Here is a 22876-nt window from a genome sequence, read left to right as displayed (position 1 = left end):
TCAGCGTTTAAGTTCAGTGATACGAGATGTAGAGTAGTAATTTAGTATTAGTTTTGTTTCATATTGTTCTGAAAAAATATTGCACAATATGAAGCCCCCACAATATAAATCCCCACACTTCACTAACATATCTAAAGTATAAGTATTGGTGTGCTCTATATACAAAAAACATTATATCTGACTAATTCTTTCTCGCAAAGACTTAACATGTAAATTTCTCTTTAAAAAATAAGAATAGAAAAAGTGGGAGTATATCTCTTTTGGAAGAAAAACGGGTGAGGCTTCACCGCTATATGAAGATGATTGCATAACAGGGGCGGATTCAGGGGATGGCCAAAGGATCAGCTGACCCCCTGTGACAAGAATTTTATAATGAGCTTAATCATTAAAACATTTTAGGGAGGGGGGATTTGAATGGGTTTTATCTCATTTAGGAGGGGGGTGCACCTTTACCCTTAAAGGGACGGGCACCCCTGCTTTAGAGAAGCTTTTTTATGTATTAGGTATTAAGCTGACCATTAAAACTTGACCCCCTTTACAAATACTTCTGGATCCGCCCCTGTTGCATAATGATGGGTAAAAGTAAATTGATATTAAATCCATGAAAAAAAGTTTTTTAGTTGTTTACTGTCTATTCAGGCAAAACAATATAAGGGGCTGTCTATAAATGATGTCACACTTGAAGGGGGAGAGGAGTTCGTGTGACAGTTTGTGACAAGGGAAAACGAAAGGGTAACAAGAAGTGCGACATCACGCTTATTGTTTATAAGAATATGTTTATGACAGAGCCGTGTCCAAGGGGAGGGTTTTAGGGGTTAAACCCCTCCCATTGAAAGGAAAAAAATCAATGAATCATTAAACGATTTTCCAAAATGTATTTTAAGTTTTAATTAATTTTAGAGTTAAACTCTGATACAGTATTCACCTTCTTTAATATTTCCCCATGTTTAACAATTAGCATTTTCCTCAATTGTAGGATTCCCAAGCCCCTTCGCTTCTAAGTACTTGAAAAAAATTAACGACGGAGGAATGGCTGAAGAGTCTGGCAATGCTGTAATCATGCAGGGGAAAATTATTTAAAAGAATATTAGACCAATGACGTAGCCCCCCCCCCCCAAAAAAAAAAAAAAAAAAAAAAAAAAACTTAGGGGCAGGGAAAATGATTACTTTGCTTACTGTTAGGTTTTTTTTTATGGTACGCCTTTAGTGTTGGATGAATTAGTCGTTTCACACATTAGAAAAGTGTTTCTATGCGAAACAGCAATTTCTTTTAAATAAAAATTTTTCTTTTCATTCAATTCCTGTTCAATGTTATTTGATGGGAAAACAAAAGAAAAAAAAAAAGGAAAGAAACTAGCATTAGGTGGCATAAAAGAAATATGTGTGCTTTTACAAAATGTTCAACTGTACAAATAAGATTTCATTAAAAAAAAAAAAAAAACACACAAAACGTATATATATAAAAAAAAAAAGCCTAGTTATCGAACTAAAATGAACTATTCTACACTTGTAGTTAGTTTTCCTTTGACAACGTAAGTTACAAAGGCAAAAATTTTCAACCCCTCCCTTTATGAAATCCTGGACACGGGCCTGGTTTATGAAATATAGCGTGAGAAAGAGGGGGTAAGGCAAATTGTGACAAAGAAGGAGAGGGGTCAAAAATGATGAAAAAAAAAGTGAAATCATTTATGGACAGACGCTAAACGCAGGAATGACGGTACCTCAGCTGAAACTTCAGAAAATATACACTTGACATTTAAAAAAAAAAAAAAAATAAGATTATCTTTTTGAATCGTGATTGATGTGCGCACTGAGATTAATATTAATATCTGCTCAGATTTTTCAACAAGAAAACAACAGAGTGTAAGTATTAAAAAATTGAAGTGATCTTGACTAAAATAGAAATCCTTTTCGAAACTAGTGTCACAGAACTACTATTTGAGTTCTGTTGATGCTCAATTTAAATGGAATAGTTTTCTTGAAATGAAAGTGAATGTTAACTTGGATGAGATTATCCATTGTTGAGAAATAAACTAAAAAAGTGTACTGATGAATATTCAAAATAAAAGTTAAATTCTTTCCCTAAACTCTGCCTTCTTAAAAATACTTCAAAAGTTGTCAAAGTACAAGTTAAATAATATTTAATTCTAAAATGCACCGGCAAGGTCGTTTTGAGGAGTAAAATAAGTCATTATAATTTCATTTTTGATCCTAATCCAAATTGCGGCTTCAGCTATGACGCGGTAAAAAACTTTTCATCATCCCCGCCAATAAATAACTAGCAGCATTTGCTGCTGCTTCTTCCCAAAATGACGTCAATTCGCCGTGACCTTGCCTGCTGCTTGGCGACCACCTTCGCCAAGGCCGTCGCCGCGCTTGGCGACAGCTGATCCAACAACAAACACACCACATTCCGTGCATAAAAAAAATTTTTGAGAGTGCAAAAAAATATGCAAAAAGCATACCTTCGGCCCGTAGGTCGAGTGCTGTTGATTCTGGTCGATGCATGGCACTTTTTGAAAATTCAGCATATGCAAAGAATCAATAATCCAGAGATTGGAACGTGCAAAACTCTCGACATCGCATGACAGCAGACGATACTTCCACTGATTTCACCACCACTTTGCGTACCCCACAACCTAAGCTTGTTCGTTCGCGGACACCGACTGCTCGTCTGATGAACGACCCTGGGAGCACCGAGAGAAGCAGACGTCATGGGGGAAAGGCAGTGGCGCCGCCTGTTGGCGAGAGCGCTCGGGGGTGGTTAATCTTGCACAATCAAAAGGATGACATGGAGAGGACGGAAAATTTCCTCTTACCTTTATTTTTTGACGTGTCGCTCGAAAAGTTGAAAGACGAAAATTTTAACTTTCTTGGCATATCTTTTCCGCTAATAAAAGAAAAACTGGAAAACGGATTTTCCCAGTGACGCGGCGAGGGCAGGGCGGCAGGGAGACCTTAAAGCACCCCCGATGATTTTAACATTATTGTAAAATTATCACAGATATAAGGACTGTTTTGATGGGAAAAAAAAAAAGCTCCAAAAGGTAATTCTGTCTGCTCTCGTAGATTCTCCAACCCCAATGGACTCTCTCTCTTTCTCTTTTTTTTTCTTTAAACTTTGAAACCGTAGCTTTCATCTCAAACCTCATCATGACATAATATTCAGGGGTGCCCACCAGGGGGGGGGAGGGGTCGTGGCGCCATTGCAGTTTTTAGGGAAGATTGTTTTGAGGGACATTTTTTACTTTTTTTTGGGGGCGGGAGACTCTTGTTTTTGGGAGAGGGGTCTTTGCGATATTTAGGGGGTTGCGTCCCTTGCTCTTGGGGGGTGGGGGAGAGAACCGTAGTGATATTTAATAAAACCTCATTTTTCTTCGCAAATCCTGAAATATATGCGTTATAAATGGCGAGTAGTAAAAAAGAAACTGAATTTTAATAGCGCATTTTTACAGAAGTTTAAGTTTCATTTTCGCAATTTAGGTTTCCTTTTCATAGAATAAAATTTTCCTAAAACAAACAGTATTGATTTAGATTATGTTTATGATTATTTTTCTAGTGTGTATTAAAATTCAAATTTATTTACAATGAAAAAAAAATGTTCAAAACAAAAATAAGCTGTAAGTTTACCAGAAATTGAACGAAAAATGAATTTTTAAAGTTAAACTTGTCATTTTATTATTTTTTAATGAACGCATATTTCGACGCATATTTCGTTGTGGAGTGGAACACAGGAGACTTTATAAAAATTTCCATAGCAAATGTCCTCTCTTTTTCAATTAAGAAAAATGTTTCTAATTAGTAAATAGTTCTTTTTCTCTCAAACAGCAATAAAACTTCAAAATTTTTCTATTATTTTTGTGACTGCAAAATTTTTTTCTTTGCCCAACTTTTATTCCCAACCCGAATTTAGAACAATCGCATCCCATGTTTTTATCATTAGAAAATAATCATGAACTTTAGTGAAAGATAACAAATTGCAAACAAAATAACGAAATGCAGCCGTTTTCAAGCTAATTGGAGCCTTTTTTCAACGCAGATTGGTCATTATAGCTCCTAAGATCTGCTAATGAATTTAAAAACTGGTTCAATTTCTCTATGATTCAAAATTTCGACTTTTGGAGCTTATTCCACTTTTGTAAAAATTCACTGCATCTTGAATCGTAGATGATTTATTTGAAAAGAAATTCACGCTAATTTTCTACGAAGTGATTTATTTGAGAAATGAATGAATCGGCGATTAATTATAATGTTAAAATTAATTAAAGCAAAAGCTTTAACAGACTACTTTTTCAGTAATTAAATGTTGCAGTCATGTTCACTAAACGTGTGATCCACAAATCAGAAATTGACTTTTAAACAGTGAAAAACTGTAGCCTTCACGATAGAAAACTTAAAATACATTTTGTTGCGCAACTGTAGCGTGATGTAATCATGATAACTTAAAAAAACGATATTTGAAGTTGTTTTCTTTTGCAAAATCTAACTTTCTTTGAAAAAATTGAAAGAATTGAGCATCAAATGACTTTTAGGTGAAATTTCACAATCGCTTTGCATGGAAAATCATTTCGTCATGCATCAGTAATGTTCATCAATTGTTCGCAAATACTATAGTTTAAGAATGACAATTGCATTTGCAAAAGTTGCATTGTAAAAATAACTACATCTAAATAATGCAACATTTGAGCAAATGCATCATTTGAGCAAATGAGTAAAATAAGGCATATTTCGATCTCTATTGCGGGGGGGGGGGGGGAGACAACAAACTATTCTTTGTCATTTTTAAAAGTGAATGTACCTATTTCATTTTTTTTAGGGAAGTCCGTGTCCCCCCTCCCCTTTGGGGGGGGGGTGGAGATAGATGTGCACTGCACAGAGTTTAAATAACTCTTTCTGTAAAAATTTAAATAACTTTTTTCTCTTATGCAATTTATAGGGGGGGGGGGATTAGGATGCAATTAAGCGATTAAGTTTGGAGAAACTCATTTTGAAACTTGTAATTCCCGCAAAAAATAAATAAATAAATAAATAAAAAGCTATGCAAAAAGCGCTCTCGACTACTGAAGTAAAAAAAAAAAAAAAAATAATTCATAAAAAGTTAAACAATCCAAGTTTCATTGGCCATATGCAAACAAAATGGCAAGCGAACTCTCCCTCCCCCTCCTCACAAGTTTTCTTCTTTCCCTCTCTCTCTCTAGCCAGAGCGTCTTTTGCAGGTGCCTACGAAGGTTCTCTGCAAAAATTATTCCAAACTTCGCATTCCACAGTAGGCACCTGAACAAACCTCTTTTTCTTTTCTTTTGCTTCTTCTTTCCCAGTCGTAAAGATTCCTCCTCTCCACCTCGCGTCCACCTGTGGATGAGGAGAAGGAGGGGGGGGGGGGGCGGAGAGAGAACTTGTGGACACTGCAGGGGGTGGCGCTGAAAAGTCCGTTCCTCACGCATTAGCGTGACCAGTTTTTTTCTCTTTCTCCTCCTCTCGGCATAGTTTCGTCAACTTTTTTTTTTTTTTTTTTAATATAAATATCCTGGGCAAAGTTGAAACAATAGCTGCAAACATTTTTTTTTTTTTTTTTTTTTTTTTTTACACGGAGCAACGATATATTCATTAGTGCATCGCCGGATACTACACTGCAATTGAAACTACATACGATAATTTTTTATGTCTTTAAGATTGCGGGTGAGCCCCGCGCCAAACTGGACTGACTACTTTGATACGGTGATCGTGTCAAAATTTATAGCGCGCTCGTCGGGAGACAACAAAAAAAGCGCGGCGCGATATAACCATTATAATTAAAAAAAAGGATTTCTCTACCGCTATCAAGCGGCATATGAGTCAACAAAATATTTAGGTAGTTGACAAAAAAGCATAAATTTTTAAACGAAAGCGAAAACAAGAAAATTAGTTTACTGATTGCTTTTTACTTCCTTTTACAAAAAAAGGAAGTATTGTATTCGCGAAAAAAAATTCATTTAAAAATCGGCCTTAATTTCTATTTTTCTCACCCCCGAATGAATGTTGGTTTTTTTTTTTCGACTCGACCACACGAGGATATATGCCTAGGAACGTACAGGCACCCGAAATATACATTTTGACCACCCCCGAGTTAATTACAACGATTTTTTCGTGACGTCTGTAGTGCGTATGTGTGTATGTATCACGCATAACTCAAAAACGGTATGTCCTAGAAAGTTTTAATTTGGTACATGTACTCCTAGTGGGGGTCTAGTTGTGCACCTTCCCTTTTGGTTGCATTCGGATGTTCCTAAGGGGGTCTTTTGCTCCTTTTTGGGGGGAAATCATTGTTAATTTCGATGTAAACTCAAGTGGTGTTATAATTTGGCGGACACTTGGCAATATATCGCTAGTCTTATGGTCGCCAAGTTTTGTCGCCAACTTGGCGACAATTTTAGGGATTTTTTTTTTTTTTAAATCTGGTTTCAATTTGGCCACTGTTGGTGATATTTAGAGAGTAAACTATTGAATCATATTAAAACTGCCAATAATGAGAAAATTACATTAAATTGGAGTAAAAGGAAGTCATGTGATGTACAAATCAGCTCGTTTTAAGAAAAAAATAGAGCATTAAATATTTTTCTGTTTTATGGCGTAGTATGAATTCTAAGTAGCGGCTTAAACCACAGCTAACTCAGATGAAAATAATTATTGATGGACTTTTAGTAATACACATACAGTACAATCTCCTTCATCTGGACTAAATGGAACCAACGACAATCCGTATAATATGGGTAATAAACAAAACGGATTCCTAAATAAACAGACTTATCTTTTATTACAGCAAATAACGCAATGCTTTGTAACAAAACTACGAAGAACCTTTTCTCGCAAATACTTCATCATTTATAGTTCAGATGCAGTGGTGTTGGACTGACGCCCCAAAGCGCGCGATTTTGTTTAAGTTCGTACTATAGGGTAGACCGGGATTACGTTTACGCATGAGGCACGTTTACGCAGTGCCCTTTTTTCAAAACGAATCATAACTGGAGAGCCAACAGTCATAACAGATTGATGCTGCTCCCTAGCAAATATTCTCACTAGTTTTTGAGCATTAGTCGAGCTTCGGTCCAGCATGCGGAAAGGATAATCTGCTTTCTACCAAGTTGAGTAAATTTTGTGTTGAACGTTTTGACTCTTATTGAGAATAAATAATACTTAGTTAATATATATATATATATATATATATATATATATATATATATATATATATATATATATATTATATATATATATATATATATATATATATATATATATATATATATATATATATATATATATATATATATATATATATATATATGAAAATTAGCAGAATTTCATCCATTTTGAAAATTGTATTTGTATGAACTGAAATGTTATTACATTTTTTTGCACGTTAAAAATGAATCCGAACTTGGTGACGGGGCTAGTTTACGCGTTAACGTCGGAGCACCTTTACGATCGTCCTTACTATGCAAGGGCGCCCATATGCAAAATTGTAAGGGGGGGGGGGGGCTCAGATATTTTCCCCATGGGTTAGGAGGGTATTTTATCCATGGAAACCGATTTCAGGACAGATTAGAGTCGTTAAAATATTTCATTTTTAATAACTTATTCATTAAGGGCAGGAGAATAAATGTTTTTACATTTTTGCAAAGAAAAAAGTACCAAAAGCAAGGAAGTTCTAATTTCAAAGGGGGGGGGGGCGGGCTCGAGCCCCCCTTGCCCCCCTATATGGGCGCCCTTGTTACTGTGTCTTACTTAAACGTGCCCCTGACACATTTTTCGCTCCCAACTGCCTCAAACATTTTTAGTACTAGTAACATTTATCCGGCTATTTAGTTTTGAAAATTACCATTTAATTTTTAACTAAGTTACACATTCGTATCTCATAGCTTAGAATCATATAGTGCTGTCTTCAAGTCCCTTCAGCTTCAACTTTATACACTATTCAACCTGTAATAAATTTGCTTTTTTCCAGCGGTGGTAAAACATTATGTTCAAAACACTAACAGAACCAGGTTATGGGTCTAAATAAATATGCGTAAACGCATAACAACCGACTTGGACTCAAAAATATTTTTTTTAACGGTGAAAAACACAAGCTGAGCAACAACTGAATAACCAATTTCGACTCCATTAACTGCTTCATAAAACCGCAATGTCTAAAATTTTCTAAGTTAAAACATAAAAATTAGAAAATTCATTGAAAAAGGTCCGTGTAAACGTGCGCCGGTCTACCCTACTTCATTGTACGTTCTATGCAGAGGTTGTACATTTAATCAAAGCGAAAACTGAATAGTTAGCGTGTTTATACGGCACCGAGTTTATCCGGATCAAATTATGTATTATATATATATATATATATATATATATATATATATATATATATATATATATATATATATATATATATATATATATATATATATATATAAAAATTAAGCAATCAGAATTTCAAATATTAAACAAATTATAAATAATAAGTGATGATAAAAAGGAAAAATGCAAACAGCTATTAAGTAGGAATAGATAAAGAGTGAATCCAGAGCTCATCAGCCGTGGAGGATTCATTAATTATGGTCAAAAGACCAAAATTTTTAACTATGAACTAGAAGAGAATGTTTAAGCTCCAGTACATGCAATATAGAGTAACAATGGGCTTGTTTTCCTAATTAGTCGAGGCGAAACCCCCTGCTTTTAGTTTTAGGTTTGAGCTCTAGTTTATTGTTTTTAGTTTAGCAAGTGGTGCGTTTTCCCATTGTTACTCTATATTGCATGTACTGGAGCTTAAACATTCTCTTCTAGTTCATAGTTAAAAATTTTGGTCTTTTGACCATAATTAATGAATCCTCCACGGCTGATGAGCTCTGGATTCACTCTTTATCTATTCCTACTTAATAGCTGTTTGCATTTTTCCTTTTCATCATCACTTATTATTTATAATTTGTTTAATATTTGAAATTCTGATTGCTTAATTTTATATTTACTTGGTTTTTTAGTTTTGCTGCGTTGCGCATCTATGGGCTCTTGGTGTGGTCTTTTCAATATTTTTCACTTTTATATATATATATATATATATATATATATATATATATATTTCTTTATTTAACTCTAAAATTTGATCCGGATAAACGGGAGTCGTATAAATGAGGTTCTACTGAATTTTGTTCGTTGACTAAAGGAAGAAAATATTAAACAACATCTTACTATAATTATACTGGGGTCGTTTCCAAAATTTTAAAAGTATTTTTTTCTGAAAGAGCATTTTTAAAAACATAGGATCTGACCATTTTTTGATAAATTTATTTACGTTTAATATTTTTAAAAAAATACTTAAATCGGAGAGCTTTTATTGCTCACGGCTTCTGCCGGTGACATAACAATTTATGAAATGCTATTCAATGTTGCCATTCACAGTGCAAAATATTTTATTCGCATCTTTACTCACGTGTATTGGCAACGATATGGTTGATAGCAAGAGCAGAGCGCAATATTCAATTCGCTGCTTGATTATCATAACGTGGAAACGTAGTAGAAAGATGCGGCAAAGTGCATCATTTGTGACGTCATCAAGACCACGCCTTGTTTAAAAAAATAGACATTTTAGAAAATAATTTTAAAAAACTGTTGGGAAAATGAAAGTATTTTCTGGATCCATGTTTTTTTTTTTTTTTTTTTTTTTGCTCATTCTATCCATTTTAATGACTAAAAGAAGTACTTTTGACTGAAGGAAACCACCCCATTGTTTCATTGTTTGGGTATTCTCAAATGTAAAACAATGTTTTTTTTTTGCCTTTTAACTTCTCAGGAAGGAGGTAAAGAAAAATCAAGATATATCCCGACGAGCGATATAACGAGGGGTTACGCATTTTATCGCAGTATGCACTAAAAATATAATTTCCTCTCTTGCCAAGAAGTGAATAGCAAAATATGACCAATTGCATTGCTATAGATTTTGCTCAATGAACATCTTAGTGGATTAAGCTGTTATGTGACAAACAGAGCTGCGAAGTCAACCGACTCCAACTCTTAACTTTTAGAATTTTCTAGCCTTCGATTCTCGAGTCCGTCTCCTTTACTCCAAAATTAGTTCTACTCCGATATGAAGTTGGTTGGAAAAAAAAAAAAAACACTTTTTGTTATACAATATGTTTATGTATCATAACGCGATTTGTAAAGAGGGGGGGGGGGGGGAGAGTAAGGTGAAGGGTGACAAAAGGGGGTGGGTATGTTAATTATGTTTAAAAAAAATCATTTTCTGGCCGTCATTTATATGGCCAGACCCCATTACAGCTCAAAAGTTTAAGCAGTAAGTGGCGTAAGATCACGCGGCAATTCGCAACCTGCTTAATCAATATTTGAACAGTTGACATATCTTCAAGTACCGCGTTTTTTTCTCTAAGTAGATGATAGAATACAACGAATGCCACCTACCTCTTTTTTGTTTGCATTTTCTGAAGTGTAACAAAGGTTCTTCTTAATTATTTTACCCCCCCCCCCCCCTTTTTTTTAACTTTCTAATATTTTATGTTTTTTACTAAAAAGAGAAATTTCAAATAAACTTGTTTTCGGGGGACCTCTTAAAGTACGGGATGAGTCAACTTTCACGTTTACCCTTGCATGATTTTTTTTTTTTTTTGCTCTGCTTGAAAAAAACTTATACTTTACGTTTTTCTATTATTTAACTGTAATCAAAATTTTCACTAAGTGCTCTCTCTCCATATTTTTAAATTCAAAACCAATTAAAGCTCTCTCTATCTCTTATTAAATGCAGGCTGGACTCCTTTTTTATTAGCCACTATTTTAACTCTTTTCGTGTTCCCTCTCTCTCTCTCTCTTCATCATTGAGTGGGATACGGTAGCTTCCTTAATTAATCAATATTTAACTCTATTTTCGAGCCACGCTGTCTCTTATTAAATGTTAAACTGTAGCTCATTTTGTTAATCAGTGTTTTAGCTCTATTGATTTTAAAGCTCTCTCTGTAAAGCTCTAGACCTTTGGAAAAATTTAATGTCCATGGATACGAAAGCAACAACAACGACAACCAGGAATTCTGAGTAGTAGCCATTGGCTATCAGAGTCACAAAAAATGGTAGCCACTTTTGACTTTTGGTAGACTGGGGTCGATTGATGCGATGAATGCCTCAGGATTGGAAGCGTGTTGTGTCGCTTTTTTGGTAGACATTTTCAATGAAAGGTCGCCTGTTGGTGAATGACGACCTCTAATCTAAGACTTTATCTCTCTCTCTCTCTCTTATTAAATGATAAACTGTAGTTCCTTTTTTTAATCAGTGTTTTGGCTCTATTTATTTTTTAGCTCTCTCTCTCTCTTTCTAATTAAATCACAAACTGTAGCTCAATTTGTTAATCAGGGTTTTGACTCTACTTATTTTAAAGCTCTCTCTCTCTCCCTCTCTGATGAAATGCAAATTGTAATTCATTTTCTTAATAAATGTTTGAATGTACGATTATTTAAATTTAATCTATCTCTTCGTATTAAATGACAAACTGTAACTTATTTTATGAATCAGTATTTTTACTCTGTACTTATTTTAAAACTTTTCTTCCCTCTCGTATTAAATGATAAACTTCAGTTCCATTTATTAATCACCACCTTTAACGCCATTTATTTTAAAGCTGTCTTCAAACAGCAAACTGTAGCTCCTTTAACTGCGGAACAAAACTATTTTCTGAGAAAAAAAATTCAAATCCTATTACTTTTCAATATTTTTCACCTTATTATTTGCTTTTTCTCCTTTTGATGCTTTCGGTCACTCTTTGAGTAAATATATTTCTTACGTGAATGAATGAAAACTTCTTCGATGTTTTGGCTGGACAATTTAGTGAACTTAGAAAAGTTGGGGCAAACCTAACCTGGCAGTGTCCTAAAATGCTGTGATTAAGATCTGCGTAGCCATCACAATGCTGCCAGGTTAGGTTTGCTCCAATTATAGAAGCATCTCGTTTACGAGAATGAAATTTAAAAAAAGAGAGAAAGAGAGAGAAATGTAAGCAAAACCAAAACGATTTTCTTTTTTATTTTGATAAGAACGAAACATAAATTTTCAGATCATTCTTAATGAAGTGAAAAATTTAAAATGAAAAAAAAAAAAAAAAAAAAAAAAAGAAGAAGAAGAAGAAGAATTACTCAGCTGATCGAATGTTTTCAGACCATGCGCAGGAATTCATTGCGATAACATTCTCTAAGAAAATACAGATGCAAATCTAAAAGAGTGGCCGATTCAAATATTTTGTTGAACTAAGTGGCAACGAGGCTGTTGGTTCAGCTTTTGTGGAGACTTTTCAGGCATCTGGGAGTGCGTCTTTTGTTGATGTTGCAGCACGTGCGGTGGTTGTAGGTCTCGTGATTTCCTGCTAGAAGAAGAGTAACTGCACCAGAGGATGGAATAAAATCAATCGGATGTCCGTTTTGGCGGTACATGGAGGATTTAATCTTTTGGCAAAATAGAGTACATGATTCTGCTATCTTTCGCTTTATTTTAAGTTTATTTAGCAATGTAAGCTCCAACTTTGAAGGTCATTTTATTGATCAATGTTAGACACGCGACACGTAGACGAAGATAATCCACAACCATGCATCATGTGACGATTGCTTGAGCAATTTTTACATATTTCGCTTGAAAAAGCAGCCATTTTGTTTTTCTTTTTTTGCAAGTAGACATGTTAAGCCCTGGAACTCTAGCTTTGCACTTGTACATCATGTAAAACAGTTTCATTAAGTTCACTATTTTGACAATTTAACCCTTTCAGACCTGGTGTCCGGTATGCCGGACAACCACTTTAAACAGCTGCTAATCATTTAATAGTTGATTTAATTAGTTGATTTTTTTGTAGTTGACTCTTTACATTCTGCTTATTGTGAAATAATTTTTCGTTTTGGGATTGACAACACTGACACATAAGGATTGAGAGATAGAGCGTGGCTCATTTTTCTAACCATGGATTTTCATCTGAAAAGCGAGGTTTTTTCCTGATTTTTTTAAAAATATATAATCTTTAATTAATGGTTTCAAACGCTTATATTATGTTTTATAATTGTTTGTAGAACATTTTATAATGAAGTTTGTTTGGTATTTTATCGTTTTTGTATATGAAAGATTGATTTCAAAAATATAAGTTTGGAACATTGGACGTGCCGTAACTCTTTTAATTTTTCGCCTACAAACTCAAAATTTTGTCTATAAGATACCCTTTACCATAGTACACTGTGTACCAAATATCAACATTTTTGGTCAAATATTTCATAATTCCGACTGAAGGGGCTAAAATTATTTCGAATTGAACAATTTTTGCGCGAAAACGATGCATCCGATTTCATTAATTAATTATTTAGTTTATTATATTACTATTTCTATATTTATCTGTAATATTTTTAGCATAGAAAATTTTCCAATAAATAAATAAATAAATAAAAATACTTAATGCACAATCATTTCTAATAAAAAATTAAATAATCAATAAAATAAATACGTACTGAAATTTCAGTGACAAAATGAAATTTAACCAGTTAAAGCCTTTAGAATATGTATACAACTTATCTCAAAAAAAAGAGGAAAGGTGGAGGGAGAGGATAGTTTTGAGACTTTTAATTTTTTAATTTTTGAAATTTCAAAAAAATGTATTCAAATTCGGCTACCATCATCATCATATCATTTTAAGAATTATAACAGGAAGAACAGAGTACCCATTTGCTTACTCTGTGTCACAGAGATTTTAATCTACAGTTGTTCAATGATACAAAAATGTTACCAAACATGCAAGTTTTGTCTTTTCACCAATCAACAACCCAAAACCTAACGGCCATGAAAATCTGAAATTTTGGTTTCTTCTATATTGATCAAAGTGATATAATTCTATTGAACCAAAGATTTTCAGTTTTTAAGGGCCAAGATTCAGACCATAAGTTGATTTGGTATGGATGCAATACAACCAAAGAGAGCTTTTTTGAATCACTACCGAAGAACCGCATGACTGCGCGTATGTGGTGGACGCAGCAATGCACTGAAGGCAGGCAGAGAAAACCCATTTCAAGACTTACTTTCTCTGCGACAATATAATTTTAAATTGGAGATTATTTTATTGCATTTTCTCCATGGGGGAAAGGGAAGATATCTTTAGCTTGGTGAATTCGACAAGTCGTAATTATTTCGTGCATAACGTTTTATTTTGCATTTGATGCTTTGAGATGGATGGTTTCTGTAATGGAATTTCATTCACATCATGGCGGTTTTGTGCATGATCTTTTATTCAAATCAAACAATACTTATTTTACTTATTTATTTTGTGAAATGAATTTTTTTTTCTGTAATTTAAACGGTGATAGTCGAAATTACAATCAGAAACATCATAGCAATTAGCAAAAGCAATTATCTCTGCTTATGGCAACCATCGTCCTCGTCTCGGGGACTCTAAGGATTTTCAAAAGTGTTTTTAACTTGTTCTTGAAGAACAAATAAGTGGTTGATTATATACTAATTATGAATAATAATTTAAGAAAATATTTTAATCGAAAAAATTAGTTATTCATTTAGGTTATTTCGTTTGCTTTTAATTTTCTTCACATTGTTTTGCGAATTTTTCGCATTGTAAAGGAAGCTGTAACTTTATCAGAGACGGTCAACTACTCTTACTATCAATAATTCTTATCCATTATCTCAGTATCAAGCTGTTGCTTAGGTAAAATTAGATAAAAGTGAAATTATCAACGTGAAGAAACTTTTTGTGTGCTAAAATATAATTTAAATATGGACTGATGCACGAAAATAATCATATAAGCAATCATTGCTCATAACGTGAGATTTTAATATCATTGGCAATTTTAGCATTGTTATAAAAATTATCTTAGTATTGGTATACAAATATATTGAATATCTAAACTAATTTTTCTTTAATTTTTAATTACAAATCCATGAAAAATTACTATTTGTGTTATTTAATTTAACGGCAAAAATTTTCGTCCCATTTTTTGTCACATAGAGTTATCAGAACAAAGTTACGTCCAACATTTTAAAAAGAGAAAAATTGAAACCATCAAAAGAAAGGGTTAAATGAAAAATTTTATTTCTTTAAAATATTCGACAATTCCCGTTAATTTTCAAAGTTTCATTACATAAAAAATGAGGTTTATTCTGTAGCAGTCTAGGATTATATTGAGAGAAACATATTTTTCTAATAAAAAGTAATGTTTTTTTTAAAAATAAATAAATGAATTATTCTATTTATGCCTATTTCATTCATCGTCTGCGACACTTTGGTTGCGTTATTTTATAACTAGTAAGTATTGGCAACAAAATAGTTTTGTGTTATAGTATTTAGAACACGGGTACAAAAAACTGAAGTTAAAAAAGTACGATATCTGTAATTGCAAAATGTTTTCTTCGTATTTATATGAATTAAAGTATGATTATTATTCCTAAGTAATAGTTTCAGGTACCTTTCTACTATGTCACTATTCCTGGAAATAAATCCAGATTTTTTTCCCTTTGAAACGCTGCCAAGTGATGGAGAAAAGTAATTAATTTATATCAAAACGAAGCTGAAGAAGAGAACACCAGACAGCATTTATTTCAATGTTGACGTCTTGAATTCAAATTATGTTTATCGCAATCACGAATTGAGATTAGGACCCTACTCGTTGAGTTTCTTGTTTCGACAAATGGAATGGAATGGAAATGCCCAAGAAACTTGCACTCATCATATTATTATGACTGGTGATTTTCTAAAATAGGTCATAAGAGGCATATCCAGCAAAAAAGAAATGGTGATGTGGATGCGATAATTAAGATAAACAACAGCCAAAAAAAAAAAAAAAAAGGAATAAAATTTTATCGTGAAAGAGAAGGTTAAAATAAAAAATAAATACTATCTAGTTTATAACAATTTTATTTTGTAAAAAAAAAAAATAATAATAATATTAATTTGAATTTTTGGCATTTTAAATTCAAATTATGTTTTTTTCGCAATCTCGAGCGTGTGTGTGTATGAATGCGCGCGTGTGTTTGTGTAGGCGCATGTGTGTGTGTTTGGTAGGCACATGTGTGTGTGTTTGGTAGGCGCATGTGTGTGGATGCATGTGCATGTGTGTATGTATGCATGTGTGTGCGTGTTGTGTATGCAGTGCTGTGTGTGTACGCGCGTGTGTGTGTAGGCGTTTGTGTGTGCGTTTGCGTCTGGCGCAGGCATGAGTGTGTGTATGTGTGTGTAGGGGTGTGTGTGTATGCGTGTGCAGGATATGGACGCAACCTGGAGACGGTTTTCGCAAGAGGAGAAGCATCGTGAGGCGGCCGGTCGACGGTGGTGATGGCAGAGGGTGCTGGCGGGAAAATAAAATGATAGGAATTCAAGACAGTCAAATAAGAACAATAAGCAATCGTGATTGCTCAAAAAAAAAAAAAAAAAAAAAAAAATACAATGAATCTATTTTTATTGTTATTATTATTTTTAACCGCTTGCCAAACTTTGCTTATGTAGTTTTGTAACTACGAGTATGTTTGGGGAACAAAACAGTTTTGCCTTCTAACTTCTTAGAACACGGGTACAATAAGTAAATAAAAACCAAAAAAGTAATCACAAAATGTTTTTTTCGTATTTATTTAAAAAAAAGTATGATTTTATCATTCTAGAATAATAACATGAAGTATCCCATGCTACTGATACCTGCTACTTCTCGAGTGGGAAAAAGTGGTTTTCCCTCCCTGTGCAATACCACCCCGGAGCGATGAAGCAAAGTAACAAATTTGTATCAAAAAGACGTTAAAAAAAAGAGAAAAAAAATTGGCCAAGGGTCCATCCCGGGCCACTTTCTCTCCGTCCGAGGAGAGGAGCGGGGGCGGAGCTGTGGTCGGTTGGCGAAGAAGGCCGATCCGCGCTTGGATCCACTCGACGGATTCCCACCGGATGCGACACCCGTTTCCCACCGACACGTTCCAAGAACTCCCCCGCGGAAAAAGGATTCGTGCACCCTTGCCTTCGCCTTCATGCCTGCCTGACCCAAGACGCGGGAACAATTCAATAATATCGTACGCTGGGAACCCAATCAATCAGTTCTTGGGGGAAAAAAACATAATTAATTATAGTGTGTCCTCTTTATGATGGCGTTTTATGGATAGTCATTTCGAGTAACTTGATACAAATTCTCTATTTCTAACTGCCCCGCTTATATGTGAGGATGTCACTGCATCTATTGGCATACTGGAGAAAAAATCCTTAAGTCTTGTCAAGGTTAGGTTGCTTGATGTGACAAGAGGTTAAACTAAATGAAAAAAGATCATATAAGCTTTGTGCTACAATATGATCAAAATGAAAAACCAAATACTGTCCTCTTTAAATCGGTCTTTTAACGGGTGTTCACCTGGTTGGCGTTCAGTTCTCTCACGACTTTCTGGTTGTGTGCTGAGTTTTTGCACTGATGAAGAGGCTCCATTGTAGCCTTGAAATAGCTATATGCTGTATTTTTGTGTTAATTTGTGCTTTATTTATGTAGGTTTTTCAATTTTATCAAGGGGTTAAACTCAAAAATTCCCCTGTGCCAAGAATAAGAACTTGCTGAAGAAACTATAATGTATAAAGTAGTAACAGTTGTCATATGTTATGATAAAGTTTAACTATTGTAATGGTAATTAGCAAGCCTTACAATAATTTTACTGTTAAAAAAATTAAAATGAGACAGGTTTCACATCCCAAAATTTACATTAAATGTATACGCACAAACATTTCGAGGTCTGACAAATCTCAGGTGCCAGGTCACTTGGTGCGACTACAAAAAATCCTAGGCGACTAGTTCATTCAGAACAAGAAGCTTTCAGAAGTCATGTTACATTGAGTTTTCCCATAAACGCTGAGAAAAAAAAAATCGTCTGGCTTCAACGATACTTTGCTTCCCGTCATTATTATTAAAAGGTTCTCACGTAGAACTTCCTTTTTTGTATCAGACTACCAAACATACCCAGCGTTGCTTGAGTCAGTAACAATATTGTGAAACAATTTATACTTTCCTTTATTTATTTTTAGCAGTGCCTCGCGGTTTCACCCGCGTCAATAAGACAACATTGTATTAAAAAACTAATTTAAGTACATCACGCTATGATATATATATATATATATATATATATATATATATATATATATATATATATATATATATATATATATATATATATATATATATATATATATATATATATATATATATATATATATATAAAATTACCCCTATTCATATCGATGATATGAATCGATATGAATAAGGGTATATGAATAATGATGTATCGATTCACCGTTACATAAAAAAATCAAAAAAAAAAAAAAAATCAATAAAAATAATTGAAAACCCCTGATTTATAGATTAATTAATGTTTAAATGAGCCGGGAAAATCTTCCCGCGCGCAGCTGGGTTCGAACCCGGGATCCTTGAGTTGACGGCGCAGCGCTTTACCGGCTGAGCTATTCGGGCAACAAAAGTTCGAGCTATTGATGCAACAAAAAATGCATCATTATTGTTATTGATTTAATTTCAATTTATTGCTGCTCACTCCTATTAGTCATAGCATGACGTTATATAGCCTATAGCCTTCCTTAATAAATGGACTATTCAACACAAAAAGAATTTTTCAATTCGAGTCAGTAGCTCCTGAGCTTTATATTATTAGCTTCAGCTTTACATTATTCAACTCTTCAGCTTTATATTATTAGTATAGATTTCTGGCAAATGCTCATAAGAAATCATCGCAATCCTTCGCATCTTCTCCTACCATCAATTCGTCTTCATTTTAGTATGATGCTCTTATTTCTTTCCTTAGCAGGAGTTTAAATCGCCGGAGGAAAATAAGTAAGCACCGAAGAATGCATGGCATATTTATGTATAAATGTGTTTGCAGGATCAATCCAATTTTGCTGACATTTTCTGCCGGTGTCAATAAGAGCTTTGTGTATTTAATAATCTTGATGCATTTTTTTCTCCTTTCTCTCTCTCTCTCTCTCTTTTTTTTTTTTTTTTTTTAAATATTTTACGAACTGAAGATTTTACAGATTGAACTGAAGTTGCAGATCATTAGATTGTATCAATACTAGAAGATGATTTGTAATTGCTAATTGAATATTTCACATAAATTAGGTATATTTTTTAAAATTGCTCACTTCAGCAAATAAAAAGAATAACTTAAAACCAAAATAATCAAACAAAATTGAAATTTTTTGCGTAGTCAAATTTTTTTAAAAGAATACTATTTTCAAAATTTGTACAGTTTAAAATTTTGTAAAAATGTTTTTTTTTTTTTTCAAAATTATTTACATTGCATTTCAAATTAAATTGCATTTAATTGTCTTTTAATGATCTATTATACAAATATGTAGCTTCCATAGAATTTGAGTTATAACATTTCAAACAAAAAAGTGCTTTTTAACGAATTTCAAAAATTAATTACTTATTAATTTATAAATGAGGATTTTTTGAATTCTATTTTTAAAATTTAAGATGTAAAAGAGTAAGATTTCTGAAATTTCATGAAAACCTGAGATGATCAGGTTGAGAATTTTTTTTTTTTTTTTTGGTTGATTTGACATAGAATGAACCAAAACTAAAACACTATGCTTTACAAATCGGTGTTAAAATGATGCTTATTTGTAGAAACCATTACGGACAAAAAATTATAGCCATATATATTTAGAAGAATTGGTTTTTTAAATCTTGTTGTGATTGTTTATTTTTTTATTGTTACTCATTAAAGTACTTCCCCCAAATTTAAGGTTAAATGGGATCAAGTAATACCAAAGGAAGACTAATCGCAAACAGCTACATAAATGTAGACGAAAAAGTATTGCAAAAATTGAAAGGAAAAGAAAATGGCGAACAATGAAACTGGCAAAAAGAGGGAAATGTGGAACAATCGCATCCGCTCTTATCTACATGTAGACAAAAGTGAAATCAATTGTTCCATTTCCCAGCACTTGATGCTCCTTTTTTTCGAAGATATTAGGCTTTAATGTTTGCGGAAAGGAGATAATATTCTTCTTTTAATATTGCTGCACGAATTTGAAGCTATAACACTGAAAGATATCGATCAAAAGCACACATTTTTCAATTTTACATTTTACAAATTTGCATATTATTTCCGGTCTTGCAGTAATTTTCCAGTATTTCATATTGAACCAATCAATTACTCATGATTAAGTATTGTCTGATTAATAATATTAATAACAATGACAATGTGATGGTGCAGCTCTGGGAGGGGGCATGAGCATGAGTGGGCAATTAAAAATAAGAACACAAAGTGTCAGACGGGGCGAATTTGAGTCCGAATTTCTCTAGTAACATTTATTAAATTTATGTTTGATTTATTTTTGTTCTTTGCGTCATTTTTACGATGCATTAAGCCATCTTTCATGTCTTTATTATAATAATAATAATAATTATTATTATTTTTGCTTTTTATTTTGACGGGAAAGTGAAAGTAGTATTAAAAGAATACTAAAAGGGGGAGAAGAATGAAAAAGGATCTTTGAAAGAAAACGCCTTAAAACAATGCAGTGAAGAGGTAAAAAGTAAGATTAAACAAAAGTAAGATTAAGAAAAGCATCAGTGGAAATTGAATTTAAAACAAACGTTCACAAGATAACTGGCAAGAAAATTATGCTTGTTTGCTAGTTAAACTGGTTCATTACTGAGCAATTTTTCAATTAAACTCCTAACAAACTTAAACATTTCTCCACCTTTCTTTTTAAAAATAATTACTTGTATCAATGAAAATGCTTTTACTATCACGGTACCAAATGCTAACTATTTTTAACGATATGAATGACTGAAAATAAAATTATGCTTTGTGTTCATTTGCTGATAAAATTAGATGTAGACACTCGGAGTCTTACGATGCGAAATTACACTAGGGATTTAATATAGCCGAGAGTATCTAAGCCAAATAGGCATTCAAGTGTTCTTTAACATGCTACATAATCATACGACATGGACGCCGACGAATTTCTGCATCTTGAAAATTCGCCGATCATTGAGGATCAGACAATATACCGTGAGACTACTGTACATTGAATTAGGGCCGTGATGGTCTGATCGATAAGGCATTGGACTTGCGATCGGAGGATCCCGGGTTTGATCCTAACCGGTCGAAGATCGATCATCTTCATTAATGGTTCCTGGGGGACATTAAATATGCTCGTGGTCACAAAGTCCTCCAAGTGAAACGATGCCTCTGGCGGTGCTGGACCAGGGATTGCTTGGTTTCTGGTCTGGTTCAAAAACTCAGAGCTGTCTTCAGGGTCCCATCTAAAACTGGTTAAACTGGGAGCCGGACAGAACGTCCAGGGGACATAAGGTCCGATGGACAAAAGGTCCACGGACAGAAAGTCCACATTTTCGGACAGTTAAGATATAACGTCCAGTTTTCTGAGCAGGCTGGACAAAACGTCCGGATTTTAAAGCTTTTCCTTTCTCTCAACTAATTTTGTTGAATTATTTGTGTAATACGTGTTCTTAATAAGTGCACATTGAATCAGTTCACGGCTCATGTGCTTTGGTAAGGTATTTTTTCCCGATGTTGAAACCAATTTGGGAATCGCATCGCAGAAAGCAAGTAAATTCTGTTCAATAGCTGTTTAGGAAGCGATTGCCGTTGTTGTTTATAGCCGTGTGATCACAGATATCTACTTCCTGCTCATTTCTGCAGATCGAACGAACAGAAGCATGGGCACGCGAATGCCAGCCCGGGGGCGATCGACCCATCGACGTCGAAGAAGCCCATCAAAACGTTCGAAAGTGAAGGTTCGAAGGCATTCCATCCGATCAGAAGGGGGTGACCGTCGTGCGCACGCGAGTGTGCCTAATCGGGGAGGAAAGGCGCGTTTCCGATCGTCTTTTTTCCCAAAATCATCTTCTGCAGCGGCACTCAAGCATCCACCGAATCGTCATTTTTGGCCCAAAACTACTTCCGCCGACAACGACCCAAGCCAAGGACTTTTAGTCTTCTTTTTTTCGAGAGAGAGAGAAAAAGCGGAGTTAACCAGTCCAGCGTGTCGTCATTTTCCCAAAGCCAAGATGGCCCATATCGCACTTGCCGATCGATTCCGAAATTCGGCCATGCCTGGTTTTAGGAGTTGATTGAAGGAAATGGGGGGTTGTCCGCAGGAAACCGAAAACTGAAAAATACCGCCTCATTGAAGCTTTTTTGCGAATGTTTATGTCTGCAGCGAAGCACGTCGAATACTTGCAAATGCGTTCCATGGGACCAGATAATAAGGTCTCTATCCATTTAAGGAGAGACGATATCGTAAACAATTTATGCATTTCCGATGGCACCCGTGAACTGTTTTAGTGACACAGTGTCATTCTCCTCTCATTTGCATCAGCAATAAAGGAGATATTACTTTGGTAATTGAGATTTTAGCTCGATCACCAAATAATCGCTTCATTGAGGAAACATCGACAAAGTAAAAAAAAACATTGGTTTCCAGTCTTTGGCTCAAAAAAATTAAGTTGAAAAAGTAAACTGACAATAGTCTCAATCGTTGAAATCTTCCGGCATTAAATTTGAGTATCCTGCCGTGCTCTTTATTTTGGTATTGAATTGTAAAGTTTTTAAGGGGAGTCAGTACCCTAAATACTTTTCAAAAATTCGATTTTTTGATTTTACATATTTTGAAACTCCATTTCAATACCTTTTTAATGATACAAACTTCTTGTTCGTGCTCACGTTAGAAGTAATTTAAAATAAGCTTTGAAAAATGTGAACCTATTTTGATGAGGTATAATTTTACTCTTTAAATAGCAATATCTCGAAATGGTATTTTTGAAACTAAATGTTCCTTTTTCTCAGAAATTAAATTGCGTTAGGTTTAGAAAGTTTA

At 34.0% G+C, this 22876-nt stretch overlaps 1 protein-coding gene across 2 annotated transcripts in view; it reads right to left on the bottom strand.

Moving 5' to 3' along the window:
- LOC129221899 (ETS domain-containing protein Elk-3-like) overlaps positions 1-22876 on the bottom strand; it is a 180774-nt gene that overhangs the window by 46220 nt on the left and 111678 nt on the right. The window contains exon 1 of one of the 2 annotated variants that reach the window (XM_054856274.1): positions 2466-2661. The exons of the other annotated variant lie outside the window; for it this stretch is intronic. Coding sequence (XP_054712249.1) covers positions 2466-2508 — 43 coding nt within the window. The 5' untranslated portion in view covers positions 2509-2661. Of the gene's footprint in view, positions 1-2465; positions 2662-22876 lie in introns of those variants that run through there. 2 annotated transcript variants of the gene reach the window in all.

The sequence above is a fragment of the Uloborus diversus genome, chromosome 5, assembly GCF_026930045.1.
Source record: "Uloborus diversus isolate 005 chromosome 5, Udiv.v.3.1, whole genome shotgun sequence".
Taxonomy (NCBI): Eukaryota; Metazoa; Arthropoda; class Arachnida; order Araneae; family Uloboridae; genus Uloborus; species Uloborus diversus.
This window is presented reverse-complemented; position numbering and strand designations above follow the sequence as displayed.